This window comes from Barbus barbus (assembly GCF_936440315.1).
Source record: "Barbus barbus genome assembly, chromosome: 20".
Classification (NCBI taxonomy): Eukaryota; Metazoa; Chordata; class Actinopteri; order Cypriniformes; family Cyprinidae; genus Barbus; species Barbus barbus.
The window spans coordinates 13399950-13424949 of NC_136748.1; the positions used below are offsets into that span (position 1 = coordinate 13399950).

The 25000-nt window shown below is 36.3% G+C and overlaps 1 protein-coding gene and 1 pseudogene across 2 annotated transcripts; both read right to left on the bottom strand.

Annotated features, from left to right (window-relative positions):
• Nucleotides 1-626: 626 nt before the first annotated feature.
• Nucleotides 627-12919, bottom strand: LOC306886719 (xanthine dehydrogenase/oxidase-like; annotated as a pseudogene). The gene is made up of 27 exons (XR_013785944.1): nt 12800-12919; nt 12633-12694; nt 11869-11946; nt 11449-11544; nt 11207-11348; nt 10432-10524; nt 10138-10289; nt 9848-9933; nt 9636-9762; nt 7940-8062; nt 7193-7289; nt 6846-6970; nt 6240-6373; nt 6036-6123; nt 5522-5608; nt 5210-5401; nt 5038-5126; nt 4342-4429; nt 4168-4263; nt 3946-4074; nt 2703-2777; nt 2563-2615; nt 2384-2444; nt 2173-2271; nt 1901-2089; nt 1651-1818; nt 627-929 (listed from the first exon to the last, which is right to left on the bottom strand). The product of XR_013785944.1 is annotated as a xanthine dehydrogenase/oxidase-like (transcript).
• A 1051-nt stretch (nt 12920-13970) lies between these two features.
• Nucleotides 13971-23623, bottom strand: LOC306886222 (adenylate cyclase type 8; the record flags this gene model as incomplete). Its single annotated transcript, XM_079443165.1, has 18 exons — nt 13971-16366; nt 16833-16947; nt 17317-17409; nt 17620-17766; nt 18175-18333; nt 18539-18620; nt 18812-18984; nt 19110-19202; nt 19280-19481; nt 19569-19669; nt 19776-19964; nt 20517-20748; nt 20831-20989; nt 21421-21548; nt 21718-21829; nt 21922-22052; nt 22132-22281; nt 22748-23623. The coding sequence occupies 18 exons, from the start codon at nt 23621-23623 to the stop codon at nt 15960-15962; spliced, it is 3549 nt and encodes a 1182-aa protein (XP_079299291.1). The 3' UTR covers nt 13971-15959.
• Nucleotides 23624-25000: the final 1377 nt, after the last annotated feature.

Genomic DNA, 25000 nt, shown 5'->3' on the forward strand with positions numbered 1-25000 from the left:
ATGGGTCAAAATTATCAAATTTTCTTTTATGCCAAAAATTGTAAAGTAAAGTAAATCATAAAAGTAAAGATCATGTTCCATGAAGATATTTTCTAAATTTCCTACCATAAATATATTAAAACTTAATTTTTGATTAGTAATATGCATTGCTAAGGACTTCATTTGGACAAATTTAAAGGCAATTTTCTCATCATTTTTTTAATTTATTTTTTTGCACCTTCAGATTCCAGATTTTCAAATAGTTGTATCTCGGCCAAATATTGTCCTATCCTAACTAACCATACATAGATGGCTTATTTATAGTCAGCTTTCGGACAATGTATAAATCTCAGTTTTGAAAAATGTACCCTTATGACTGGTTTTATGGTCCTGGGTCACAAATATAATGTACGTTTCACTAAGAGCACATAGAGGTCATAAAAGCACAAGTGCTTTTGTTTTCACAGTATAATCTGCTCACGACAAAATTCTCAGAATTTCTGTTTCTTTGGTAATTAATGTTTTTCTCTCAATGCCTTTGCTGTTGTGCACTTTAAACTCTGAGGACTTTTAAAGTCAACATGAATTTCCACTCACAACCCATTTTACTGTCATAAACATATTTCCGAGTGAAACAGGATGTCTAAAACAAATGTGGGACAGAACTTGATTTTACCCAAGTGGCCTGTTGGTCAAATGTGTAATGCCTAAATATATATATTTTTTTGGCTTTTAACTAACATTATCCAATAGCCTGTGCTGACCAGCAGAATTTTGCATAAAGATTACAACAACACATATTATTGTTTCCTTTAGCATAACATGCACAGATAAACCATACACAAGACCAGGAATGTGCAATAAGAAAGTAAACAGTCCAATCTGACTTTAAAGGTGCCTTACACCTGCACTGCCCATGGAATAAAGGTGCCAAGATCCGCAGGAGGACACTAAGATAAACACAAGCATATAATGGTCAACAAACTTCAGTAGGCCTTGTCAAAAAACACATCAAGCAGCTCCATGAATGCCATATTTGATTCTGAAGTTATATATACGCTACCGTTCGAAAATTTCAGAAGTCTCTTCTCACCAAGACTGCATTTATTTGATCAGAAACTGTAAAAACAGTAACATTGTGAAATATTCTTACAGCTTAAAATAACTATTTTCTATTTGAATATATCTTAAATGTAATTTATTCCTGTGATGGCAAAGCTGAATTTTCAGTATTATTACTCCAGTCTTCAGTGTCATGTGATCTTTCAGAAATCATTATAATATGATCATTTGCTGCTCAGGAAACATTTCTTCTTATTATTAACAGTTGTACTGCTTAATATTTTTGTGGAAACATTTTTTTCAGGATTCTGTGATGTATAGACTATTCAAAAGAATAGCATTTATTTGATTAAGTCCTTTATAACATTAAAAATGTCTTTACTGTCACTTCTGATCAATTTTATGCATCCTTGATCAAAAAAAGTCAAAAAAAATCCTCCAAGCGTTAAAATGGTAAATGTTTGACTTGATTTGAATGTGTATATGACTTCATATTCAGTTTGAAATGACCCTGGTTCAGATTTGATGCCAATGTGCAATTATGCATTATACAGTGTGAAGCCAACCATATACAGTAGCTGACAGTCAACAGTGAAAGTTACTATATACCAGTTTAGTAACTTTGTCTTCACAGGCATTTCATATCCGTTTAGGCGTGGCGGGGCTGTCTAGTCTGAAGGGTCCAGTCAGACCGGAATCAGCCCTGGCAGCTGTGATTGCATCTTTAATGGCATAAAACACTGAGGCTGCCAGAAAGAGAGGAGGCTCGCCCACAGCCTGAGTACAAACACAGCCAAAAGAGTAACTATGACGCAAACTATGATCTTACGATGGAGTCAGTTGTTGTGGTTCATCTAACCTTTGAAGAGAAGATGGCCTTCTCATTAGGAGCATCTCTGAGCAGCGAGACCTTTAATTCAATGGGAATATCCCCAAAAGCAGGAATCTTATACATCCCAGGTCCACGAGTATACGGGTAACCTTCAGGAGAGTAGCGTAGTTCCTCCAGCGTGAACAGACCTAAACCTTGCATGAACCCACCCTCCACCTGCACACACATCCACAAATCAGATTATATTTAAGATGAATTGACAATGGTGTGATCTGTTTTATTAAATTAAGATGAAATACCTGTCCAATGTCCAATGCTGGATTTAAACTCTTGCCCACATCCATGACTATGGATGTATGAAGATTCTGAAAGGAGATATATATATATATATATATAATCTATAATCTATTATGGAGACCGGTTGTCCTGTTTTGAGTAAAACTGGTACTTGAACATAACAAATACACATTTCACACTGGCATTGCCTTATCTCCACCTCTGAGACATCACGCCATAACTGAAGTAGTTAAATGGTCTTCCTGAATTTGTTTCATAGCCAAGATCTGGAGTTCTATAAAATATAATTAGATGAATGATAAATCTTAATTCTATGAGGACCAACAAGATTAGAAATGTGAAAATTATCACGTTTATTGAAAATGTTTTTCAATTATAGGAAATTAACATACTTGTAAAATCCATTTGCAGACAAATGAACTCTGTCGAAATATGCTGCTTTCACCTGCAAATGTGATTAAAATGTCATTTATAAAATACATAAAAATACTAAACATTTGATGAATAATTATGTAAAAAACTAGATACTGACCCAATCCTCCCAGCAGCCTTTGGGGTTTTTGTCTTTGTAAGGCTGAAGTCTCTGTAGTAATGTCTGGCAAGCATTCTGTGGAAAAAATTAGTGTCGTATGGAATTTTCTACAAATATTGATTTGAAATATGGTAGATTAGTTTGATGGCTGACATAAATTACTGTTCAGAAGTTTAGAGTCGATAAAAATGTTTTAATATTTTTGAAAGTCTCTTTTACTTTCCAAGGCTGTATTTATTTGATCAAAAAGTACAGTAATATTGTTAAATATTATTACAATGTTTTCTATTTTAATATATTTTAAAATATTATTTATTCCTGTGAAGGCAAAGCTGAATTTTCAGCAGCTACTACTCCAGTCTGCAATGTGACATGATCCTTCAGAAATCATTCGGATATGCCGATTTGTTGATAAATAGTTATTAAATTATTATAAATGTTGACAACAGTTGTGCACTTTAATATTTTTGTGGAAATACATTTTTTCCAAGATTTTTGATCACTAGAACAGCATTAATTTTAAATATTTTTTTCTAACATAGTAAAAGTCACTTTTGATCAATTAAATGTGAAAACGTAATTTTTGTGAAAAACTTGCTCTTGTGAAAATGACCATCCTTCCGATTATTGACTATGGTGATATTATTTACAGAATTGCTTCAAACTCTCTTCTTAGTAAACTAGATGTTGTATATCATACTGCCATCCGTTTTGTCACCAATGCTCCATATAATACTCACCACTGCAACCTCGAGAGCTACCCCCTTTATGAACCTTCGTTCAAGTAGGTATATCATTTTGACTGCTACTAAAGCCCGTACCTCCTTTGGCCACCTTTCTTTTCAGTTCTCCGCTGTTAACGATTGGAATACACTTCAAAAATCTCTGAAGCTTGAATCCATTGTCCCATTATTCACATTTAAATTATTATTAGCAAACACATTGTCAGACCATTGTACATGTTAACTTATTTTTTTTTTTTTTTCACCTTTTGTATTACTTGTATAAATTTGTAAATGTTTGATTTGTTTTGTCTTGTAATTACATGTGTAACTTTTGTACCTCGACGCTTTTATCTTGGCCAGGTCGCCATTGTAAATGAGAAAGTGTTCTCAATGTGCTCACCTGGGTAAATAAAGGTTAAATAAAAAAAATAAAAATGTGAAAAATAACCCCAAACTTTTTAACGGTAGTGTACATAAAAAAGCCTCATAAATATGAATATATGCTGCATGAGGCTTACATAGATGGCCATGCCGTTAAGATCTGAGGAGGCGGAGGCAGCCGTAGGGCTGGTGTTAAGAACGGTCTTAGTGTCGGTCTCTGTGATGTGAATCTTTGAGCAGGGGATTCCAAGAGTTTTACTGGCCACCTGCACAACACAAAAATTTGAAGATTAAATTAATATGAACAGTAGTGACCAACAATTTAATACAGTATTTTTGTTGTGCCTTGTTTGCATTACCTGGACCATTTTAGTGTGCAGGCCTTTTCCCATCTCTGTTCCACCATGAGTTAGTAAAACCGAACCATCTGAGTACACAAGTACCAATGCTCCTGCCTGAATCAAAAATATCCATCACACACATAATCGCCTCTTTCTAATAATTATTTAGAGCCTACGAGGAAAAGGGCTGACCTGGTTGAGGAAGGCAGCAGTGAAGCTGATTCCAAACCTGCTGAGAATGATGGATAATCCTCTTTTGGTCCAACAATGCTGCCTGGAATTAAAGTATTACAGCAAATCTTAGGCAACAAGCTACGCAGTGCCTAAACTGAGAAAATTTTTATAGCAATATACAAATAAAATCTAACAATAAAGTGCGGGCTCTCTGGTTTTTCTGACTTATGGAATTTATGCTGCCTAGTGTTATTATAAATATATATATATATATATATATATATATATATATATATATATATATATATATATATATATAATTGTAGTATTTCTTAATATATTATTTTAATTTTAGATTAAGTTTTAGTAAGTTTGTTATGTGCTTTTGTAATTTTATTTATTATTTATTTAATTAATTATTATTATTATTTTTTTTATATTTCTGTTTTTATTTCAGCTTTAGTTTAAGTAATTTTGGTACTTTAACCTGAACTTATGTTTTTCAGTTAATTGCCAATGCAACATTCCTATTTTGTCTTTTAAGACTTTTTTTTTTTAAGTTTATCTTTTTTTTTTTTTTTGCTTTATTCCAATTAACAAAAATTATTTAAAAGTTTTGGATTTTGTTAACAATAACAATACTGCCACTGCTATAGTGACACTGAAAAGTGTACAGTGTATGATATTAGTAAAAAAAAAAATTAAATAATGCACTCCTCCCAACAGCGATCGATGGTGAACTGCTCCAGACTTTGATTGAAAGGTGTGAAATCCCCCTCTTTGTACATGTTCATCCTCCTCACCTGGAAGTAGTAGAGAATTCTGTTACATGTGACATATTTGTGTACTATGGACTGTGAGAGAGAGAGAAAGATGCAGTACGAACCTCTTCAGCAGGCAGACCACAGCTCAAAGCCACATCACTCATCCAGCTCTCTGTGATCATCATGCCCTGTGGCACACCAAAGCCTCTGAATGCTGAGTTAGATGGCAGGTTGGTTTTACACATGTAGCTTGTGCCAAGGATGTTAGGAATGTTGTAGGAGTTATCCATGTGGAATAGTGCCCTCTCCAGGATCTGTGCAGTGATAGACAGGCTACACATTTAGGCTTGGAAAGTAAGAAAGTATACCTAGTAATGTGTGTCATTGACCATCAGAGGGCGATAGATGTTCAAAACTTTGAGATGCCTACTCACTGACAATGACAGGTCCAGTGAATTGCCTGCGTTGCTGTAGCGCGTCACTTCAAGTCCCATCACTGTTCCATTGTTCATGTACCCAACCTATACATTAGATTACAGAGCAATAGTGTATGAGAATAGTCTAGCAAGGATGAGGACAATAGTGTGTGACCATATGTCCTTGCAGGCATTTATTTCTAAATGGCTTAAAATAGCCGGGGTTTGGCTTTGTATTATTGTTTTTTTATACTGACAGAAGGTAATGGCTAAAAAGTGGATTGACCAATAGTGTACAGGCATTGTACATAATCGACCAATAGTGGCGTGCGAGAAGATGGGATCGACAGAGAGCGGTCAAAGCAGTGCATATATGTGTCTCTATAATGCACGAGGACTGTAAAGAGCATGTCAATAGAAAACCAAAGCCCAAACCTTGACATTTTAGGCAATTTAGAAATCCCAGTCAAGTCTAAGAGGACTTATGATCAACCTAAAGGACAATATCTGGCTAATTTGCACAATCTTTCACCTTGTAATGTCCAAAGAATGGATGCCGACCACCTGTGGCCAGCATATCCACATTGCGATCTAGCATGCAGCGAACTGGCCGCTTGACCCTAAAAGAGAAAGGCCAAACTAAACGTTTACCATTCACATTGCTACATACAACATCACTTTATGTAATTAGGCACATTAACATGGTTACATTAGTTTGTGTTATAAATATTCATACGTATGTGCAGCAACAGCAATCACCATGGAGAGAATAGTGCTCCGACTCTCTTTCCCTCCAAATCCTCCTCCCATCCGCTTTACACGGCACACCGCCCGGTTGGCAGGCACTCCCAGAGCTTTAGCCACTAGGGCCTGAGGCAAACACAGCACATTATTTGCATTAGGACCGTACAATCAACTATATATCACATCATTAATAATCCTATCATATTTTTTGCTACTAATGAATTAACCATTTTAAATGAGAGGACCTATAGCATCTGCTGCTGTTTGTCTATCTGTCTGTCTGACTGAGGGTTTTTCTATCTGATTTGGGCATGCAAAACCTTCTGACATGATGCTTATTTAATTATTATATTTTTTTATTTATACTATTTTAAATAGAATTTATATTAATCAAATATTTTAAAATTAAATATTGAAAAAAAAAAAATTGTATTTGTAAAATTATATAAATAAATTTCCGATATTTTTTTTTTATTTCAGATCCAATTAATACGTCAATATTTTGTCAAGCTATTATCACCATTCTTATGTCTTGTGCAGTTTAAACTCGGTTTTGATTGAGAATGTGGATATAAATTGAGTGATCTCTTTTGTTTACTTGAGTCTTGGAGGCTGACTGCATGGACACAAACATCTCCATTTCTCCATCCTCTCCTCGAGGGACAGCAAGTGTGCAGTTAGTCTCCAGATAAAACGGTTCCTGCCCTCCAATGTGCATCTCACCTGCAGAATCACATATTTAGTGTCAGCTCATGAAATGAAAGAGGAACAGGTCTGAACAAGAATCATTTAAGGACATAAATGGTGAGGAGCAGAGTACAGACTGCCTGTTTAATAAAAAACATGGTTTTAAATAATGTGAATCTTTATTAGATAACTTTCATTCTTCACAAAGAGGCTAAATGCAGTGTGTCACTATCATTTTAAATAAAATCTAGGTTATACCATGCAGGACGTGATCAGAGTCTTTGAATCCTTGTGCAACATCTCCTCTCTCTATACTTCTCACTGGCTGAAAGAAGGACTTGTTGGCAATAGCATCCTGTTTGAAAGAGTGAACATAAACTTATTCAAGCTTAGTCAAGCTTATCTCTGTGTTATGTGTATTTTGTACAAGCCGTTTCCCTGAAAACCTTGAAAAATCCTGTTATGTAATGATGACAGCAGGAAAACCACTAAGCAGGGGTGAAAGGTCAGAGCACAGCACAGCGATAATATTGTAGATCAGTGGTTTTGAAACCAAAAATTGGTCGTAGGTAATATTTTCAGTTCTATGAGGATTACATTTCATTGTTTGATTTTTTTAAAGGCCTTTTGTGTATAATTTTCAATACACGTCTCGTGTCTTGTTTTCTGTTGTGGAGCATGTGGTTTGTGTTGGTGTTCTTTTGCCATGTGCTCTTCTGTCTTGTCATTGTGTTTGTTGTGAGCACGTTTGTTTCCGTTGCCATGTGCTCTTCTGACTCCTGTCTAGGTCTTTTGTTTTCCAGCTCTGTGGGCTGAAGTCTGGTCCGATGCAACCATTTTTGTGTCACGTTTCAAATTGTTTTGTAAATATTGACCTCTTTGAGAACTTGCTGGCTGTGTTGCATTCGGGTTCTGCCCACCACACATGACAAAAGCATTGTTCCATAGCTAGATGATTCTATTTGCTGTAGTGAGTGTATGTGTGAATGTGAAGTAAATACAAACCTGAATGGTAACAATCACAGGCTGCAGTTCCTCATAGCTGATGTTCACAGCTTTGGCTGCTCTCTGAGCATGGGCTTGTGTGTCTGCCACAACGGCCCCCACTATATGTCCAACACATGTGACCTAGCATGAAAGATCAATGTAAGGACTCTACATGAGTATACAAAATCGACACATTTTATGCATGCAAGATATATAAAGCATTCCAATCATAATGATACCAATCAAAATTTGGTAAAATGTTTGAATGATTTTCCTCATCACAACTGTCAAGTAAAAAGAGTAATCTTGTGAAATAGTATTACAATTAAAAAAATAACTGTTTCTATTTTGAAATATTTAAAAACAAATGTGACCCTGGACCACAAAACCAGTCATAAGGGTCAATATTTTTTGAAAATTAAATTTATTTAGTTGAAATGTCATCAAAAAATTCGACATATTGAGAAAATCGCCTTTAAAGCTGTCTAAATGAAGCCCATAACAATGCATATTACTAATCAAAAATTCAGTTTTGATATATTTACAGTATGAAATTTACTAAATATCTTCATGGAACATGATCTTTACTTAATATCCGAATGATTTTTGGCATAAAAGAAAAATAAATAATTTTGACCCATACGATGTATTTTTGGCTATTACTACAAATATACCCCAGCGACTCAAGACTGGTTTTGTGGTCCAGGGTCACATTTAATAATTTATTCCAGTGATGAAAAGCTAAGTTTTATTATTCCAGTCCTCAGTGTCACATGAAATCATTCTAATATGCTGATTTGGTGCTCAAGAAACATTTACTACATAGTATCAATACTAATTTTTAGAACAGAATTTGATGTAATAAAAATAAGTATTTTATTTTATAGTAAAGTACTGTCACTTTCGATTAATTTATTGCATCCTTGCTAAATAAAAGAATTAATTTCTTAATGCAAAAAAAAAAAATCTTAGAAATCCCAAACTTTTGAACAGCAGTTTATAACACTATCAATGACATATGAAAGATTTAAATAAATTTAAATAAAAGTGATTCAAACATGTAAGCTCATTTCCAACTCAAAAGAAAAAAGGTAATTGTAAAATATATCACAATTTCCGTGTATTTATTCATAATTGTGACCTAATTTCTATAGATTTAGTATTTAACAATGTGCCATATCTCTAACAAAGTGACTTAATTTCTCTTACTTTCTCCCAATTAACTTAATTTTTTCACTCTGAGATGGAAACTATGGGAGGCTTCCATAAGAAACAGCAATAAAGGTGACATTTTTTTAGATTAAGATTATTTTTTAACTTTGCCAGGTCCAAGATACTCAACCATGAAAGCGCATGTCAAAGTCTAACTGCATCAATAAATGAGTATGCCGTAGAAAAACGCCTGATCATAGAATAGCCTACTCTGCAATTAAGTGAGATGCATGTGAGATACATTTTGCACGGGAATCCATAAATATCTGTCACAAATGCATGAAGTCATTTACTACGACTTCCAAATAATACTCTCTGTTTTGTGAAAGAAATGTAAAAGCCATTGCGTCATGGTCGCCTTATGCCTGATTCAGTCTGCATCATAACTATCAAAGGACTTCTATATAAAATGCAAAAACTGTCATAATTTAACAGCTGTCTGTGTAAAACATCTCTAATTAGAAATACTGCACAGAAAATTCACTGAGATACAGCAAAACACCTTATCATCTGCAAAAACGGTCTCGTCATAAACGACAGGTCCTGTCATGTTACTTCCTGTGATGTCTTTAGCAGAGATAAATGCAACCACTCCAGGAACTCCCATGGCATCAGAGGGGTCAACGGATCTACAAACCAAATGTATTCTGTATCAGATCATGAAATACTAAAACCTTTGATCCTTGAACAGGAAAAAACTTTGTACCTTTGGACATCACTGTTATCTTGCAGCCGGCTGCCATAAACACAGGGTTGAGGTCTGAAATGGGACTCGCTGTCATAATATTGCCACCAACAGCCTGAAAGCATAAATATGATAGTCACGGAAAGGAACTGAAAATGTGACTTTTAATCATTCATAATCACTTTTATGTTTTATTGTTCAAGTTAGGCACTTCATTAAATCAAACAGCCATTAAATTAACATTCGACAGTCATTTTCAAGTCCATTAACTTACATAAAACACTTTATATCCCTTTTTGTCCTCAGGGACACAACGTACCGCAACATTTCGGATCTGCTGTCCTGCAAACCAATGAAGCTGCTCAAGAACAGCCTTAAAGACCTCCGTTTGATGAGCGGGCAGCTTCTTCACTGCTCCACGCAACACGTCCCCCAGAACAGTCAACGTCACTGATGCACCAATCTGAATGCCTGTGAACCAAAAACAAGCCGAGATTAACTGTCATACAGTTCTAACTCTATAATATTTTAATGTGTTGTATTGACGAATACTATTTTTGCTTTAAACCATCAAACAACGGACAGCATCCCTTTAGGTTTATGAGTCTCTTACCATCCTGAGTGTGTTGGATGATGTTCAGTTCAGGGATGTAAGCTGGTGCCAGAATCACAGGGTAAAGAAGGTTTTTGAACTTCATCTCAATACCTAGAAGAGAGACTCAAAACAATTAACATCAGCTTTGCGTTCTGTGTTATGCTCTTTGAGCACTGTACAAAGAAAAATCTGCATGCTTTTTCACTCAAAATATGTAAACATACTTATGGATTTGAACACAAGCAGCTGTTCCAAATATCAGAGCAATCAATGATATACAGACCAAAAAATATGATTGCTATGTGATATTGTATACAACAGTTCAATAGACATAGCACAACTTACATTTTAGACAGTTACTTTGTCTATTTTTGCCCCACCGACAAAAATAGTTTCTACCATTGTTGTGAAACAGTTGAATAAATGATTCAATGACTCACTATTAATGATAGTCACATGTCAATCACTATTAAAGAGCACTTTTCATCATCTACTGGCCTAAATGTAAAAAAAAAAAAGAAGCTTGGCTGAATCCGAATATCCATACGTTCCTACAATATTGTAGGCAAAAAACAGCATGTGAAATGAGTATTCATACGTCTGAATTCATAGTATTCGCATGACAATAGTGTGACGATGACAATACGTCAAATGTAGTGCACCCAGACTACATTCATACTATAAAGAGCACTCGGAGAGTATGTGATTTCAAAGAGAGTCCTTATCTAGAATGAGCCAACAAACAAGCAGACTGATTCAAACAGTAGTATTTCGTAATGTATGTGGGACTCACCAACTTCTCTGTTCCCAACCACTAGTTTAGCATTTGGATAAGTCGCCTTCAGCTCCAAGAGTTCTTCAAGGGAGCAGGGCTGAATCCAAAGCACTCGTTCCCCAACAAACCTCAGCTTTCTCTGGGGCTGTTTACTTAAACCCTGTAGAGCACAAATGTAAGTTAAAGTGTTTAATGCAGCAATCAGTCTCCTCATTTTACTTTGATGGTCAATCAATGAAGATTGAGCTCATTTTATACACAATAAGCTCAGGCGGGAAAATAATATCTTGTGTCGGGTCCAGTGGCATAAACTCAGATTGGTCTTACAATTTCTCAGCTGGAAGCGTTGAATTGTCCTAAAAATAGAGAAAGAAATGTCGGAATTATTTGTAAAGTCCTTAGATAACATTCATTACTGAACATTGCAGTACTGTGACTGTAAAACAGTGATCATGAAGCATCTGCTGTTTGTTTCATGGCTGTAGGTTTGACCTCACATGCTCATGAGTGCCAGTTCACACATGTGACTGGTTTCCTATGAGACTGCTATGTCTGCCATGTCATTGATTTCCTATCCAAATATGCTACAGGTTTATCATAAATGGCAAGGCTTTAGGACAAAAACGTGTTTGTACTCTGAGAAAATAGAGCATGGTGTCTGGATGTCTTGTTTTACTCACATTGACATGCTCTTGCATGTGTCCATAAGTCATGCAGCAGCCATTACTCTGTCCTTTTCCACCACAACATCCCCCATCCTGAAATTAAAAGAGGCAGATATTAAACAAAAAACCAAAAACAATTCCAAAGGTAATTCTGCTGTATATTTTACATCAGTGTATTCTTATACCAGCATTCTTAAACAAGTTTGAAAATATTCTAGCACCTGTGACTACTGCATCATGTTGCTGAGCTGTTCATACTTCACAAGAATCAGCGACTAGCGACCAGCGGCTGTGATTTGGGGGTTTTGACATAGACCTTGGAAATCTCTCTTTGACAGTAAAAATCTGGCCACATTTTGTGTAGTGTGAGCTTGCTTTAAGTAGTTTATAAATATAAATGAACATTTGGATATACACATAATAATATAATAGTAGTTCTCACAGCTTTGTTCTAGGTTACTCTACAAACCTGTCTGTGGGTGCTTTTTAGGTTTTAGTTCCTTGTTTTCTTGTTGTTTATCACAAGTGACCCATACCTACTTGTGTCTTGTCTGCTGTTTCGTCAAATTTGGTCACTGTTCATTCTGCATCTGGGTCCTATCTCAGACAGATTGTGCCAGTTACCTCTATCTTATTTCTTTAAATATTAATTAAACAATTTATAGTTTTTTTTTTATCTATTAATAAAAGAAAATATTCAATGTAGACTTCCAGGAGTTACTTTTATATTAAATATATTTATTATTATTATTATAGCAGGCCTTACTCAGCTATTTTACCTTTGCGAATGTTCTGTAGCCTTCAAGAATAGGTCTGTACCCAGTACAGCGGCATAAATTGCCTGTGTGCAAACAATTTAAAAACAAAAATATTTATTTAGAAAAGATATATATTACATCAATTGATCAAATTTAACAAGATGCAGAAGTTATGACTCTTACTATACCTTGAAAAGCCTCTGAATGTCATGCATGCGGGGTTGAGGGTTGTTTCTCAAAAGAGCGTACATAGACATCACAATTCCTGGAGTGCAGAACCCACACTGTGACCCATGAGCCTTTGCAATTCACTCCTGGATAATAAGATTATTGTTATAAGAGCTACTGCACCACAAATGATCATATCAAATCAGTGTAGAATTCCCAAATCAGTGTAGAAAATAGCTGACATTCTCTGTGATCAAAAATGACATGCTTGGATCAATAAATCTCACATTTGACATCACATAGCAGTTGTGTAAATAATTAATGTCCTAAAACATTGAGGACAAAAACAAAGATTAACCAATTATAAATACATACTTTAAGTATGTTAAAGAGTATCCAACCTGACCCTTTAAAATCACCTTTGTTAGTGTAACACCCTTGACCCATAAAAATGTGTTGGTTCATGGTTCATTATGTTTATTTTCTGTAATACAACTCAAATGTTTGACTTATAAAACTTTTTTTCTTTGTCTTTGTCTTGATCACATGGAAAGAAAAAAGTGAATTTGATTAGCAAAAACAACAGAATGAAAGAGCTGCAATTAATGACAGAATTATAATAATTCATATATACTACTAATATATTATATTAAAACATAAACTGCCTGACTGTAACGTACATGTGAGGAAACCTCATGAATACTAAGTGACCCAAACCCCAGCAGACATCAAACCAACAACATAACTCCAGAAGACAGGAATATCAGTGTCTATTTTATAACGAGAAGACATAAGCTCGCATAACATAATCTGTAGGCTATAAAAAGTTTAAGGCTGCTGTTTTATAAGCACTGCGAAACGAAATATTAAATGCCTTTCAATGACTGTACACTTGTTCTGTTTATCGTGACTCAACGACAGGACAGGACACAGATAATAAAAAATAATGTACAAATATACAAAATGGACAATATGCAAAATAGCACAAACACAATATAGACAATTCAGTATGTACAGGTATACATACTGCTAAAACGTATGAACTATCTATCTATCACAGATCAGTGTGAAGAATCAATTTTCATTCAGAAATTGCTAGTAAACATTTACAAAGAAACGGCTAATAACACGTTCAATTAAACATGAAAAATAAAAACAAACAAAATAAACACAGTAAGTCATTTTGCTTTTAAAACGGATTTAATATTTCAAAAACGTTTGTAGTCTGCGATGTAACCAAAGGCCTAGGCAAGCACAGCCACATTTTAGCAAGCAAGGTCTGTTATAAGGTAGGTTTATATATTTTTTTACATAATTTGGTTACATGTCCAAGAAGTAATCCACCTTTAATTAACAAGAAAAGCTCAATCTTACCAACACACTGGAGACTGTTTGAGGTAGGCTATGTAACTTTGCTGTTTATTTCCTCCAAAGTTTATTTCATAGCCAAAGCTAATAGAACCAGCATACTGAGGTAGGCCTTAATTTTACATTCCTATAATGTACAATATTTATAAGCATCTTAACGTGCATTAATATTTTGCATTAGAATACACATAGAAATGGACTGTTCTCTGCTGATAACAAACAATTGTTTTAATGTTTGCTAAAAACTATGATTTTGTGTAAGTATAAATATTTTTTCCCCCATTCTTTGCCTGTTTTATATGCTTCCAATGATTAAGAAGAAGAAAAAAAGAGACAATATTGGCAAATACTAATGTGTTATGTAGGCCTATACCCTTTACAAATACAGTGTGTCCTCGTAAGTAATTCAGCAGCAACATTTCTCATTTGGTGGCTTTTTGTGGTAGTGTTTCCTAGAAATATCTAACTCTAAAGATAAAAGTAGACAAAGAATTTTGGCATTGTCATTTTTCTTCCTGCTCATTCATTCTTGACTTAATTGTAATTGTGTCAATATTAATTATTTTATTATCCATCATAAAATCAAAGTATCCCTAAAAACTCCCAAAACATAGAGACAGAAGCTTTTTTTGTTTGTTTTTCTTGTCCCACAACCATGCAAACAATATAAAAGGGGAGTTTGAAAAACCGCTGATCATCTAAAAATGTCTGATTATCAGAAAAGTTTTCAATCAAAATATTTTTTGTAACATACATTTCATAGAAAGTTATGTTGATGTGTTGGTATAATCCTGGGATTCATAGCTTCTCCAGGGTGTTAATGAATAATACAAATGTGTCAGATAATCAGCTAATTAGCTTAGCAAAGTTGACCTCAGACTCTTCCACATTTAATTTGTCAGTGGCAGTTGAGCATTATGAATATAACCTCCAAATAAAATGTTACATGTTCTAATCAGTTGTTGATTTTGACAGAATCCAGAGTTCCTTAGCTTTTCTACACTATTTTGGTCTTGTTCCAAAAGGAGGAAAGTTTTATTAAAGTGTTTATAAGCAGCTTTTCTTATTTTGGCCCTTTTAAATTCCTAACATTTAAAGTTTACAATTGGCTAAAAATCCCAGTGATGCCAACTCCAAGACAAAAGAAACATGACTTTTATATGTTTTTCACGGTTTCCATAGGAATAAGCTATGGAAGCCCATTTCTGCTATGGAATAATAATAATAAAAAAAAAAGAAAAAAAAAAAAGGTAATTCTGACTTTTTATCTCACAAAATCTGACTTTTTATTCATAATTCGGACTTTTTACTCACAATTCCGAGTTCGCTTCTCGCAATTATGACTCTTTTTCTCTGAATTCTGAGTTTATATCTCGCATTTCACCACAGAATAAAAAACAAAAAAGGTAATTGTGACATATCTTACAATTAACTATAATTTAATTTCAATTGCAAGTTTATATCTCACAATTAGAATTGTGTTTATATCCTGCGAAGAGTTTATGTCTTTGAGTTTGTCAATTCTAACTTTTTTTTTCTCAGAACTGCAAGGAAAGTCCAAATTGTCAGATAAAAAGTCACAAGTACCTTTAAAGAATATACAAAAAAACATTCTGAGGTAGAAATAGGCTTCCATAATGAGCAACTTTGAATGTCAGCAGAAATCTGGTCATACAAGAGAAATAAAGTTACTATTTAGAAAGAGTAACAGAAAATGTGGAAAATCTCTTGAAGGCAATAACTCATGAAAGAGATGAAAGTCTCTAAAACAGGTATTAGATACAGTTCCTGTCCAATTTTTTTCATCAGAATTCATGTGATCTCCATAAGATGAAAACCTCCATTAGCCTCTCGTAACTCCTCTTTCTTGCGGGCCTGCACCAGGGAAAAGACCACCGCTGCGAGGGTGTTTCTCCTGAGAGAGATCCCTCTGCTGGTGTTTCTCTCTGCGTAGCTTGAGCTCTGTTCCCGACTGCTAACAAAGTATGTGCGGACCCCTCCCCTCTGTTCGCTAACCCCTTTGACGTAGATATCTCCTCTAAGCTGTAGCACAAAGCCGCGGTCAGCCAGGATACTGCTTGTGCCCTCTGGGACCTGAATACGCCCACTGAGCCCTGTGCTGTCCATTCGGCTGGCAAGATTCACAGTCATGCCCCAAATATCATACTGGGGTTTAGTGGCGCCAATCACTCCGGCGACTACAGGCCCATGAGAAATACCTGTATGATAGAAAAGCAGTTATATCCACATTAAAGTTGTTTCAGGAAAAGAGCAAATTACAGCATTTTTGTTTAAAAAGCATTTCGTTTTGGAATAAAATACATCAGTTGCATACAATAAAACCAGGCAGGTGCATCAAGAAAGTAAAACGGGTTCAATTCAATATTGAGTTCATGTTGGCCAAAGAACTATGTTCTAATTTTAAATTGAAATTCAAATACTGTATTATTGTTATAATAATCTTAATTGTCCAATCCAATCACATTAAAATCATACTGATTGTCTTGTTTAAGCTCATTAGTGTGTCTGTACTGGCTCAGAGTAGGTAAATCACTTTAATAAGTAGTCCTCAGACATGCACAAGTGACAGAATCAAATAAAATCAAATAAAGAAAATCCTGTTGATATTAGTAGATTTTTGTGTATTATTAATAGATGTTAAATAAAAGAATAGCACAGTCTTACCGACACGCAACTGGAAGTTGTTTGAGGTACGTTTGTTTATTTGTTTCAGAGTTTCTTGCATGGCCAAAGCGTATAGAACCAGCGTACTGAGGTGAGCCCACTCATCTTCACATTCCTATAAAATACACATTAATAAAATTGAGCCTTAATTTGTAGAAATGTACCTTTTCAGTTACTACTTAATTATTTAATTACTAGTTGTATTTATGATTTTGTAGTATTCATGATACTTTTTAATGCTTTGTGACCGGCCTAGCCAGAAGTAACATTTCAATGTGTGTGTGTTTTTATTTATTTATTTTTATTAATTATTAATATTGTAAAAAATCAAAAATTAAAATCATTTATTTTTTTGATAATCTGGTTCCAAAATTGATCTAATCAAACTGATGTCTATAATACTATTAGCAACACTGGCTGATTTTGATATGGTCACTGGTATATATCATGCATCTAGTTATATTGTCAGGCATAAATGTAAGACCTGTTTTTCAGGAGACAGGCCAGATGCAGCCATGTAGCAGCTGCCAATGGTTTTGATTTTCTCTATGTCCTGGAAGTAAGGCTCTTCCAGTAGCTAAGGGGAAAAAAGGGAAAAAGATTAAGATGGTCTCTGAAATTGAAATTTCTCACTATTACAGTATCTTATGATAAAGAAGTGAGCATTTGCACATTTAAAATACATTCCATTAGAAACATCAGAGCTGCTGTTAGCCATTAAAACTATGGGCATGTCCAGGCTTTGAGGACATTTGGTACTAAGAGGATGCTGCACAAATCCATGTACCTCATCAAAGTCAGCAATGATCTCATTAAGAAGATGCAGACACTCAACATTTTGATGAATCAACTCTTTCTTCTCGTAATAATCTGTAAAGCCTGGAATGGAAGCAAACATCACCCCAACTCGCTCGTAGGATTCAGAGAACAGGTCCTTGGAGCCAAAGAATTCACACAGAGAAAATGTATTAATTAATGCTTATGGATTACATTTATTCATTTAGCTGACGCTTTTATCCAAAGCGACTTACAATTGCTATATATGTCAGAGGTCGCACGCCTCTGGAGCAACTAGGGGTTAAGTGTCTTGCTCAGGGACACATTGGTGTCTCACAGTGGATTCGAACCCGGGTCTCTCACACCAAAGGCATGTGTCTTATCCACTGCGCCATCACACCATGAAAGTGCTCCATTACTACTGAAATGCTTCAACGTAGTCTTCAATTTGAAACCAAATAGCTGGATAGTTTTATGGATAATTTAATTACTTATATTATTATTTCTTATTTTCTAACCAAAATTTAAACTATAAGGATATATCATCAATAATCCATGCAACTACCTCATTATTTCTGTCTCTCCCAAGAAAGTGGCGAGCGACATGGGCAGGAAGGATGTTGTACAGCAGACACTCGTTATACTCCCTCAATTCCTTCATGTCCTCCACTTCCTGTCTGGCCTGAAGACGCCACAGGAAGTCAAGCCTGGCTGTAGTTTCTAACTGTAGGAATAAGCATTTTTATATAATAGGATGATAATTATAAGTGGTGGTTTGATTAGTATTTACTGATATAATTCTAAATAAATATATTTCTTAATTGTTAAATAAATATGTAATGATTTTATATTATTTAAATCTCTAGTAGGACCATACTGTATAATGAATTCCTAAGAATAAACTTTTTAATAAGCTTTTAGTAGAATACCTGTCTGCTGTTGTAGAGGACAACCACAACAAACATGGCCATTAGCAACACAGAAACGCCTTTGCGTCTGAGGTATTGAGATCTAGGAAATACACACATATATAAAGTATACATGAGAGGGTCTACAACAACTCAAAAATCTACATTTTCTTATACTGTATACTTCAAAACTCAAAAAGGCTCGTTCTTAAATCACTGGATTGTTGATGTCTAAAAGTCAAACACTGTACCACAGTCAGAAACGCTTTACACTGTACAATTCAGATATTGTACCTCTGAATTTGGCCATTTTGGTGTTGGCGGAGAAAGAACACATGGAAGGCTACCTCAATGAGGTATGTGTAAACTGCAATGACTAACATAAGTACTGCCAACTTCAACAGACAGCTGAGCCTCAGGAATACAGCACACGTCACCATAGCCACCACACCGCTCAAAACAAAGAACTGCAGAGAGACAGACAGATTTACTGTATTTAGTGGAGTCACTGATTTTGAAATGGGTTAAAATTAGGATGTCTGTACCAGAATAAGCTTTATTGGAAGTTGTATTCAGAATGCATCTACTGTACCTCAGGATGGGTGCAGATGTTTACTGGCCACTGTGCACCTTGTTCTGAGTTCTTGTTACTTTCTTCAGCTTCTCCAACTGTGCTACACCACAACTGTATAAAAAAAAGATAAGACAGGTTAAAAGTAGCATATTAATTTGGCCCAAACAACTATAAATTCTGGCACTCACAATATCACAGGAGGCCACACCAAAGTTAATAGCAATAGCGGTGACTGTGAGCAGGTTACGGATGCTCTTAGTCTCGTGGACCCAGCAGCACAGGTGCTGTAAGTATGGTGGGGAGCACTTAAATTCCTCAGCCAGTGTTACCAGAAGCAGTAGCATGTAGACAAACAGGAATACTAGGAACTGGATTACCATAGGACAGATTCTGTGGGACAGAACATTATTGAAAATGTAATACTGCTACATTTCAAAAATCACATTAGGTATTTGAAAGGATAGTAATAATACTTACTGTGGAGAAGGGATGAGACCCTGAACAGCCATGATGAAGAGGAGCATTAGGAACGAGCAGGCCAAGTTGGACTTGAACATCTCATCTCTCATTTGAGAAAACTGAAAGTGATTGAACTGAAACTGAAATTTTGTGTGGGCCTATTTATAAGCAAAAATACAATACAAAGTATACAAAGTATAAAAGCTGTTCCTCAGCAGTCCATACCTTTCCCTCGATGTGTCTGTCTTTGAAGACTAGCGTGAAGGGTGTGATTTGTTCTTTGCGCATTCGCTCACTACTGCGCACCTCGATGGCTTGTTTTATTCTCTTGTTGATTTCTCGAGACCCAGCACAATGAGGAGTAATCTGATTGGGCAGCTGCACCAGAGAGCCATTGGTGAAAGTGGCTAAAATCTAAAAGATGACATTACAAAAAACATTGCATGTATTTCAAGTGAAAAAAAAACAAACTATAACAATTATTAATAGGGAAAGATAATGGCTATTAGTTTTATTTTTATCATACTGATTGATATTGGAATGTAAAGCATTTAAAAAATTAAGATTTTTAATAGCCATTTATTGGTTATCAGACATAACATGAAAATAATCATTGGCAGTCAAAGTTTAAGTATCAATGCATTCCTTATAAACAAACATTCTTAATTAGGAGCTCAACTTGCTGTTTAACAAAAATGGTGTTTACAGTAATATTCTTACATTTGAAGTTTATAGGGCAAGGCGTAAGTAAACATGTTTTTGTTTGGTTTTACAAACAAGAGACTACTTATAAATTATTTTCTAATGTAATGGACCATGCACTGATGCTGGTGATAAAGTTACTAAAGGATTCACTGAATAACATAGTGTGGCACTATTTAACAGATTTGATAACTTTACATCTTATGACTAACTAGAGAGCGCATTCAGATCTAAGGAAGGTTTATGAAGCCAACACACACTCACGCAGTTCATGCCAATGATGTTATCAAAAGGAAGCTCAGCACTCCATGTCGTCTCATCTTTGCTGGTCCTCCGGACTTTAGGGGGTTCCTTGTCTTCCTGTGGCGTATGGCAGATCAGAAAAGTGTCGATCTTGTGTTTGCGTAAAAACTCATTCCGCTCATAGCCTCGACCTTCTTCTGTCTCGTATACTCCCGCTAGACAGTCCAGGGTCGCTTGTGATATATGAATCCTCCTATTATTATACAATTTGATTTGTTATTTAAAATCAATTGTATTCGGCTAAATATATCACCATGATAATGATCTGTACTTGCCCTGGGAGTCCTCCAGCCTCTAGCATGTTGGCAACATCTACGTCCCAAGACCACACATCAAACTGCCATTTCTGCAGACCCAAAACCCCACACAGAACTGAGCCGGAGTGGATGCCGATACGCATGTCCACATCTCTCTTCAGCTCCTTACGTACATAGCTGACAAAGAGAGAGGGAATTTTTATCAGCAGAATTTGACTTAAATTGCTATTGAGCAGCAATAACAATGAAGGACAAATAGAATATGAATGTTCCAAAATATCAGGGGTGTCCAATACCACTCCAGGGGGTCAACGTCCTAGTTCAGCTCTAACCTGCCCCAACATGAAGTTTCCATTAATCCTGAAGACCTTGACTAGCTGGACCTGAACTTTGCAGGACAATGGACCTCCAGGAGCAGGATTGGACACACCTGCAAAAGATCTATGAAAGTGCAATGTTTTGAGAGCAACACAGAGCAACTCATTTGAGGAAATCAGTTTATGAAAGGCTTACTTATAATCTCTGGACATTAAACTGGGAGAAGGAGAAACATTGAGAATTACACACAAAATCTTTAGATAGTTGTACAAATCATGTAACATACACACCGTATAGTGTTGATCATTGAAAGACCCATCTCCACACAACAGCGAGCATGTGCAGTTTGGGGCTCTGGGACCCCAGACACACAGTAATAACAATCTCCAAGAATTTTTATCCTCATGCAGTGATTCTCCTAAAATATCGAAAGATATTGTTCAATAAGTTTCCAACATTGCTTTTGACACTAAAACTAATAGTGATTGCCATGATATTTCTGATCTCATACTGTACACTACAGTAAGTCATTGACCATATCCCCTTTCTCCAACTGCCTGTGACATTCAAAGGTTAATCTTTCTCACCTCAGCAAGGCGATCAAAACGGCCGAACAGCTCATTGAGTGTGCGCACCAATTCCTGAGCCGGCATGGTCATGGAGAGAGAGGTGAAGCCTTTTATATCAGCAAACAGGATACTGAGACAAGACCACATACATTTTCATTTCATGCACCATCCTTGCAACCTAAATGTACTAGAAGATAGTACTGCACAGGTAGCTACATGTACCTGACATCTTTGTACTGATGAAAGTAGGTCTTATGGAACTGTTGAGGAAGCAATTCATCATCCATAGCAGTCATATCACCAATCATCTCCGTAGCAATGAATCGAGGAAGAATGGACATCACCAAGCGCTCCTAATGCAAAATGATTCCTCTTTTCCTCAGAAGTTTCATATTAATGATCTATAAATGTCTTAAATCAAGAATCTCAAACCTGTCTCTGGTTCTCTCGTTCCATTTTTACTCGTCCTTCGATACAACGCCGTGTCTCAAGGAATGCCTGCCTTTGGGCACGATCCGATAAGTAGTGGATGAACAGCCCTGCGGTGTTCATACCCATGTACAACAGCCCTTTTGCAAGTAACTGAAAGAAAACCGAGTGTAAAATTTAGCAGTTTATCAAAAAGAAGACCAAGTATGCACAATCTGATTCTGCTTTTGCCTATATTTAAACTGCTGATTTTGTCTGGCCAGAGGAGAATGACACTATTTCGACAAAATATTTCCTTGTATAAATACTGTAAAGCTGATTTAAAGCCACCCAGCTTTATATCAAGCCGATGTAAAGCTGCTTTGACACAATTTACATTGTTAAAAGCGCTATACAAATAATATTGACTTGACTACAACTCAGTAGATGCATAAAAAAGACTGAAACTCTCATGGACTGACTCCATATTTCGAGGATAATTCTTGTGATGATATTTGATTCCAAAGAAGCATTGATTTCCTTTTACTTTATGACACCGAGGTGAGAATCAAAAGTGAACTTTGATGAACTTTGATTGAAGTTTGATGAGCTTTGAGCTCGAGCATGGAATCTTCATTACCTTTCTTGCAATGGCTGTCTCATTGTAGTTCCCAAGGGCGTCCACCAACAGGTGCAAGGCAGCAGTGAAGAACCCTATGCAGATGGACCATAGTAGAGGTAGGGGCAATAGCGTGTAGGTGGCAAAAAGGGTGAAGAGAACATACCAGGACTGGTCCTTCTCCAACCCACATGCCAAACCACCCAGTGCCTGCACAGTCTGGGACAGCCAGCTTGCCAGCCCAGCATAGCGCAGGTAATCTGGAGACATCAATCCTTTACAGGTCAGAACTAAGACACATAAGACTGCTCCAAGTCCCATGAAGAGCCCAGCCAACCATCCTCGTTGAGAGTCCACCAATTCAGGGGCCACAGCCAAGTGGATGAAGAGAATATGGAGTTTGGTAAGGATATCAATGACATTAGTGACTACAAGGGAAGTTCGGCGCTGACCAGACGAGTGCTGCTGGTACAGATGCTCGAGATCATGAGATTTAAACTTGTGGTGGAGAACCGGAAGGAAAATTCCACGCACCGTGGAGCCCCAGCTTACGAAGAAGTCAGCATCACAGAGCGAGTCGGTGGACTTCCGTGTGCAGGTGGAGTTGCGCTCTCGTAATGGGTGGATGCGGGCTGCAGAGGAACGCCGCTTATGCATGCCTGCATTGCCCCGTGCAGCTTTGTTACGAATCTGCCTGTTGATGTCATCAATGTAGGCATCGGTAACAATGATTTTTCGAGAATTGGCTGTTCGCCCCTCATGGTGCATTCCTCGTTGGTCGATTATATGACGCACTGCATTCTGCCACATTAGCTGCTTGCGTTTCAGGCTGGGGGAAGGAAGTGCAGCTGGGCATATCTTAGGTGGAACAGTGACTTCTATAGAACTCAAAGCCATAATCTGAACCTGATATGAACAGGCTTTAGATCCCAAAATTCAATTCAAGACCTCTATCAACTGCACAAACCTGAAAGAAGACGGAAAACAAAAAAATTCAGTAGTCTGGAAGGGATGGAACATCAAAGGTGTCTCAGAATGAAATCCAACTCCCCCCCACACACACACCCAAATACCCCCAAAATGAGCTGTTTTTACCCTAAAGAATATACCCTAGAATTAGTTTAATACTCCCAAAAGTACCCCTGAAACAAGTTCAGTACCCCTTACCAAAATAAAGTCAGTACCCACCAGAGTACCCCAAAACAAGTTCAGGTGCCTCCAAAATACCCCTATAACACTGAAACAAGTTCAGTTCCTCTTAACAATTACCAAAATAAGGTCAATACCCTCAGAATACTGCCAAATTAGGGTTTTCACCCCCAAGAATAGCCTGAAATTGGTTTAATACTCCCCAAAGTATGCCTAAAACATTTTCAGTACCCCTTATCAATTACAAAACAAGGTCAGTACCCCCAGAGTACCCCAAAACAAGTTCAGTACCATCCAAAATAACCCTAAAACAAGTTAAATACCCACAAAGACTCTCAAAACAAGTTCAGTGACCCCCAGAATACCCGAAAATGCATATTTTGTCCTTTCTTATTACTCTAAAATTAGTTTAATACTCCCCAAAACACCCATAAAACAAGTCCAATATTGCTTAACAATGATCAAAACAAGATCAATAACCCCACAGTATATCCCAAACGAGTTCAGTACACTCCCTCAAATATACGTAAAACAAGTTCAATACCCCTCAAAGACAACAAATTCAAAATCCACAAAATACCTTCAAATCAAGTTCAGTACCTCCCCCCTATACCCTTAAAACATATGTAATACCCCCTGTCTACCTCAAAAATAAGTTTACTCTCACATATATCCCCAGAATTGAATCAATATGACTGCACACAATGCATGCAATGTGCGCAGTAAACTGCATATTAAAATAAGGAATGTTACTGCAAAAAGTCAGACTACTAATCCAGAATGATTTGCAGAAGACATAATTGATTTAAACTGTGTATAATAAAAGTAAATGGAAGGATACTTGCCATTGATGTGGTGCTGCAAGCTTGATAAATCTTGTAACAATGCATTCATCTGCTCCTCCATGAACAATAGCCCAGTTAAACTGATCCAGACCCAAGCAAATATCTAAAACGGTACATTCTTGTCCCTCAAAGGTGGGATACTCGGCAGCTGAGTGCAGAATGAGTCTTCTTTGACAGTTTTCCCATCTGCCATGCCATGCACCATAACTATGCTTTGCATAGTTTTGTAAATTACTTGTCCTGATACCTTCCAACCATGTTATCCGTTAACAAACTCCTT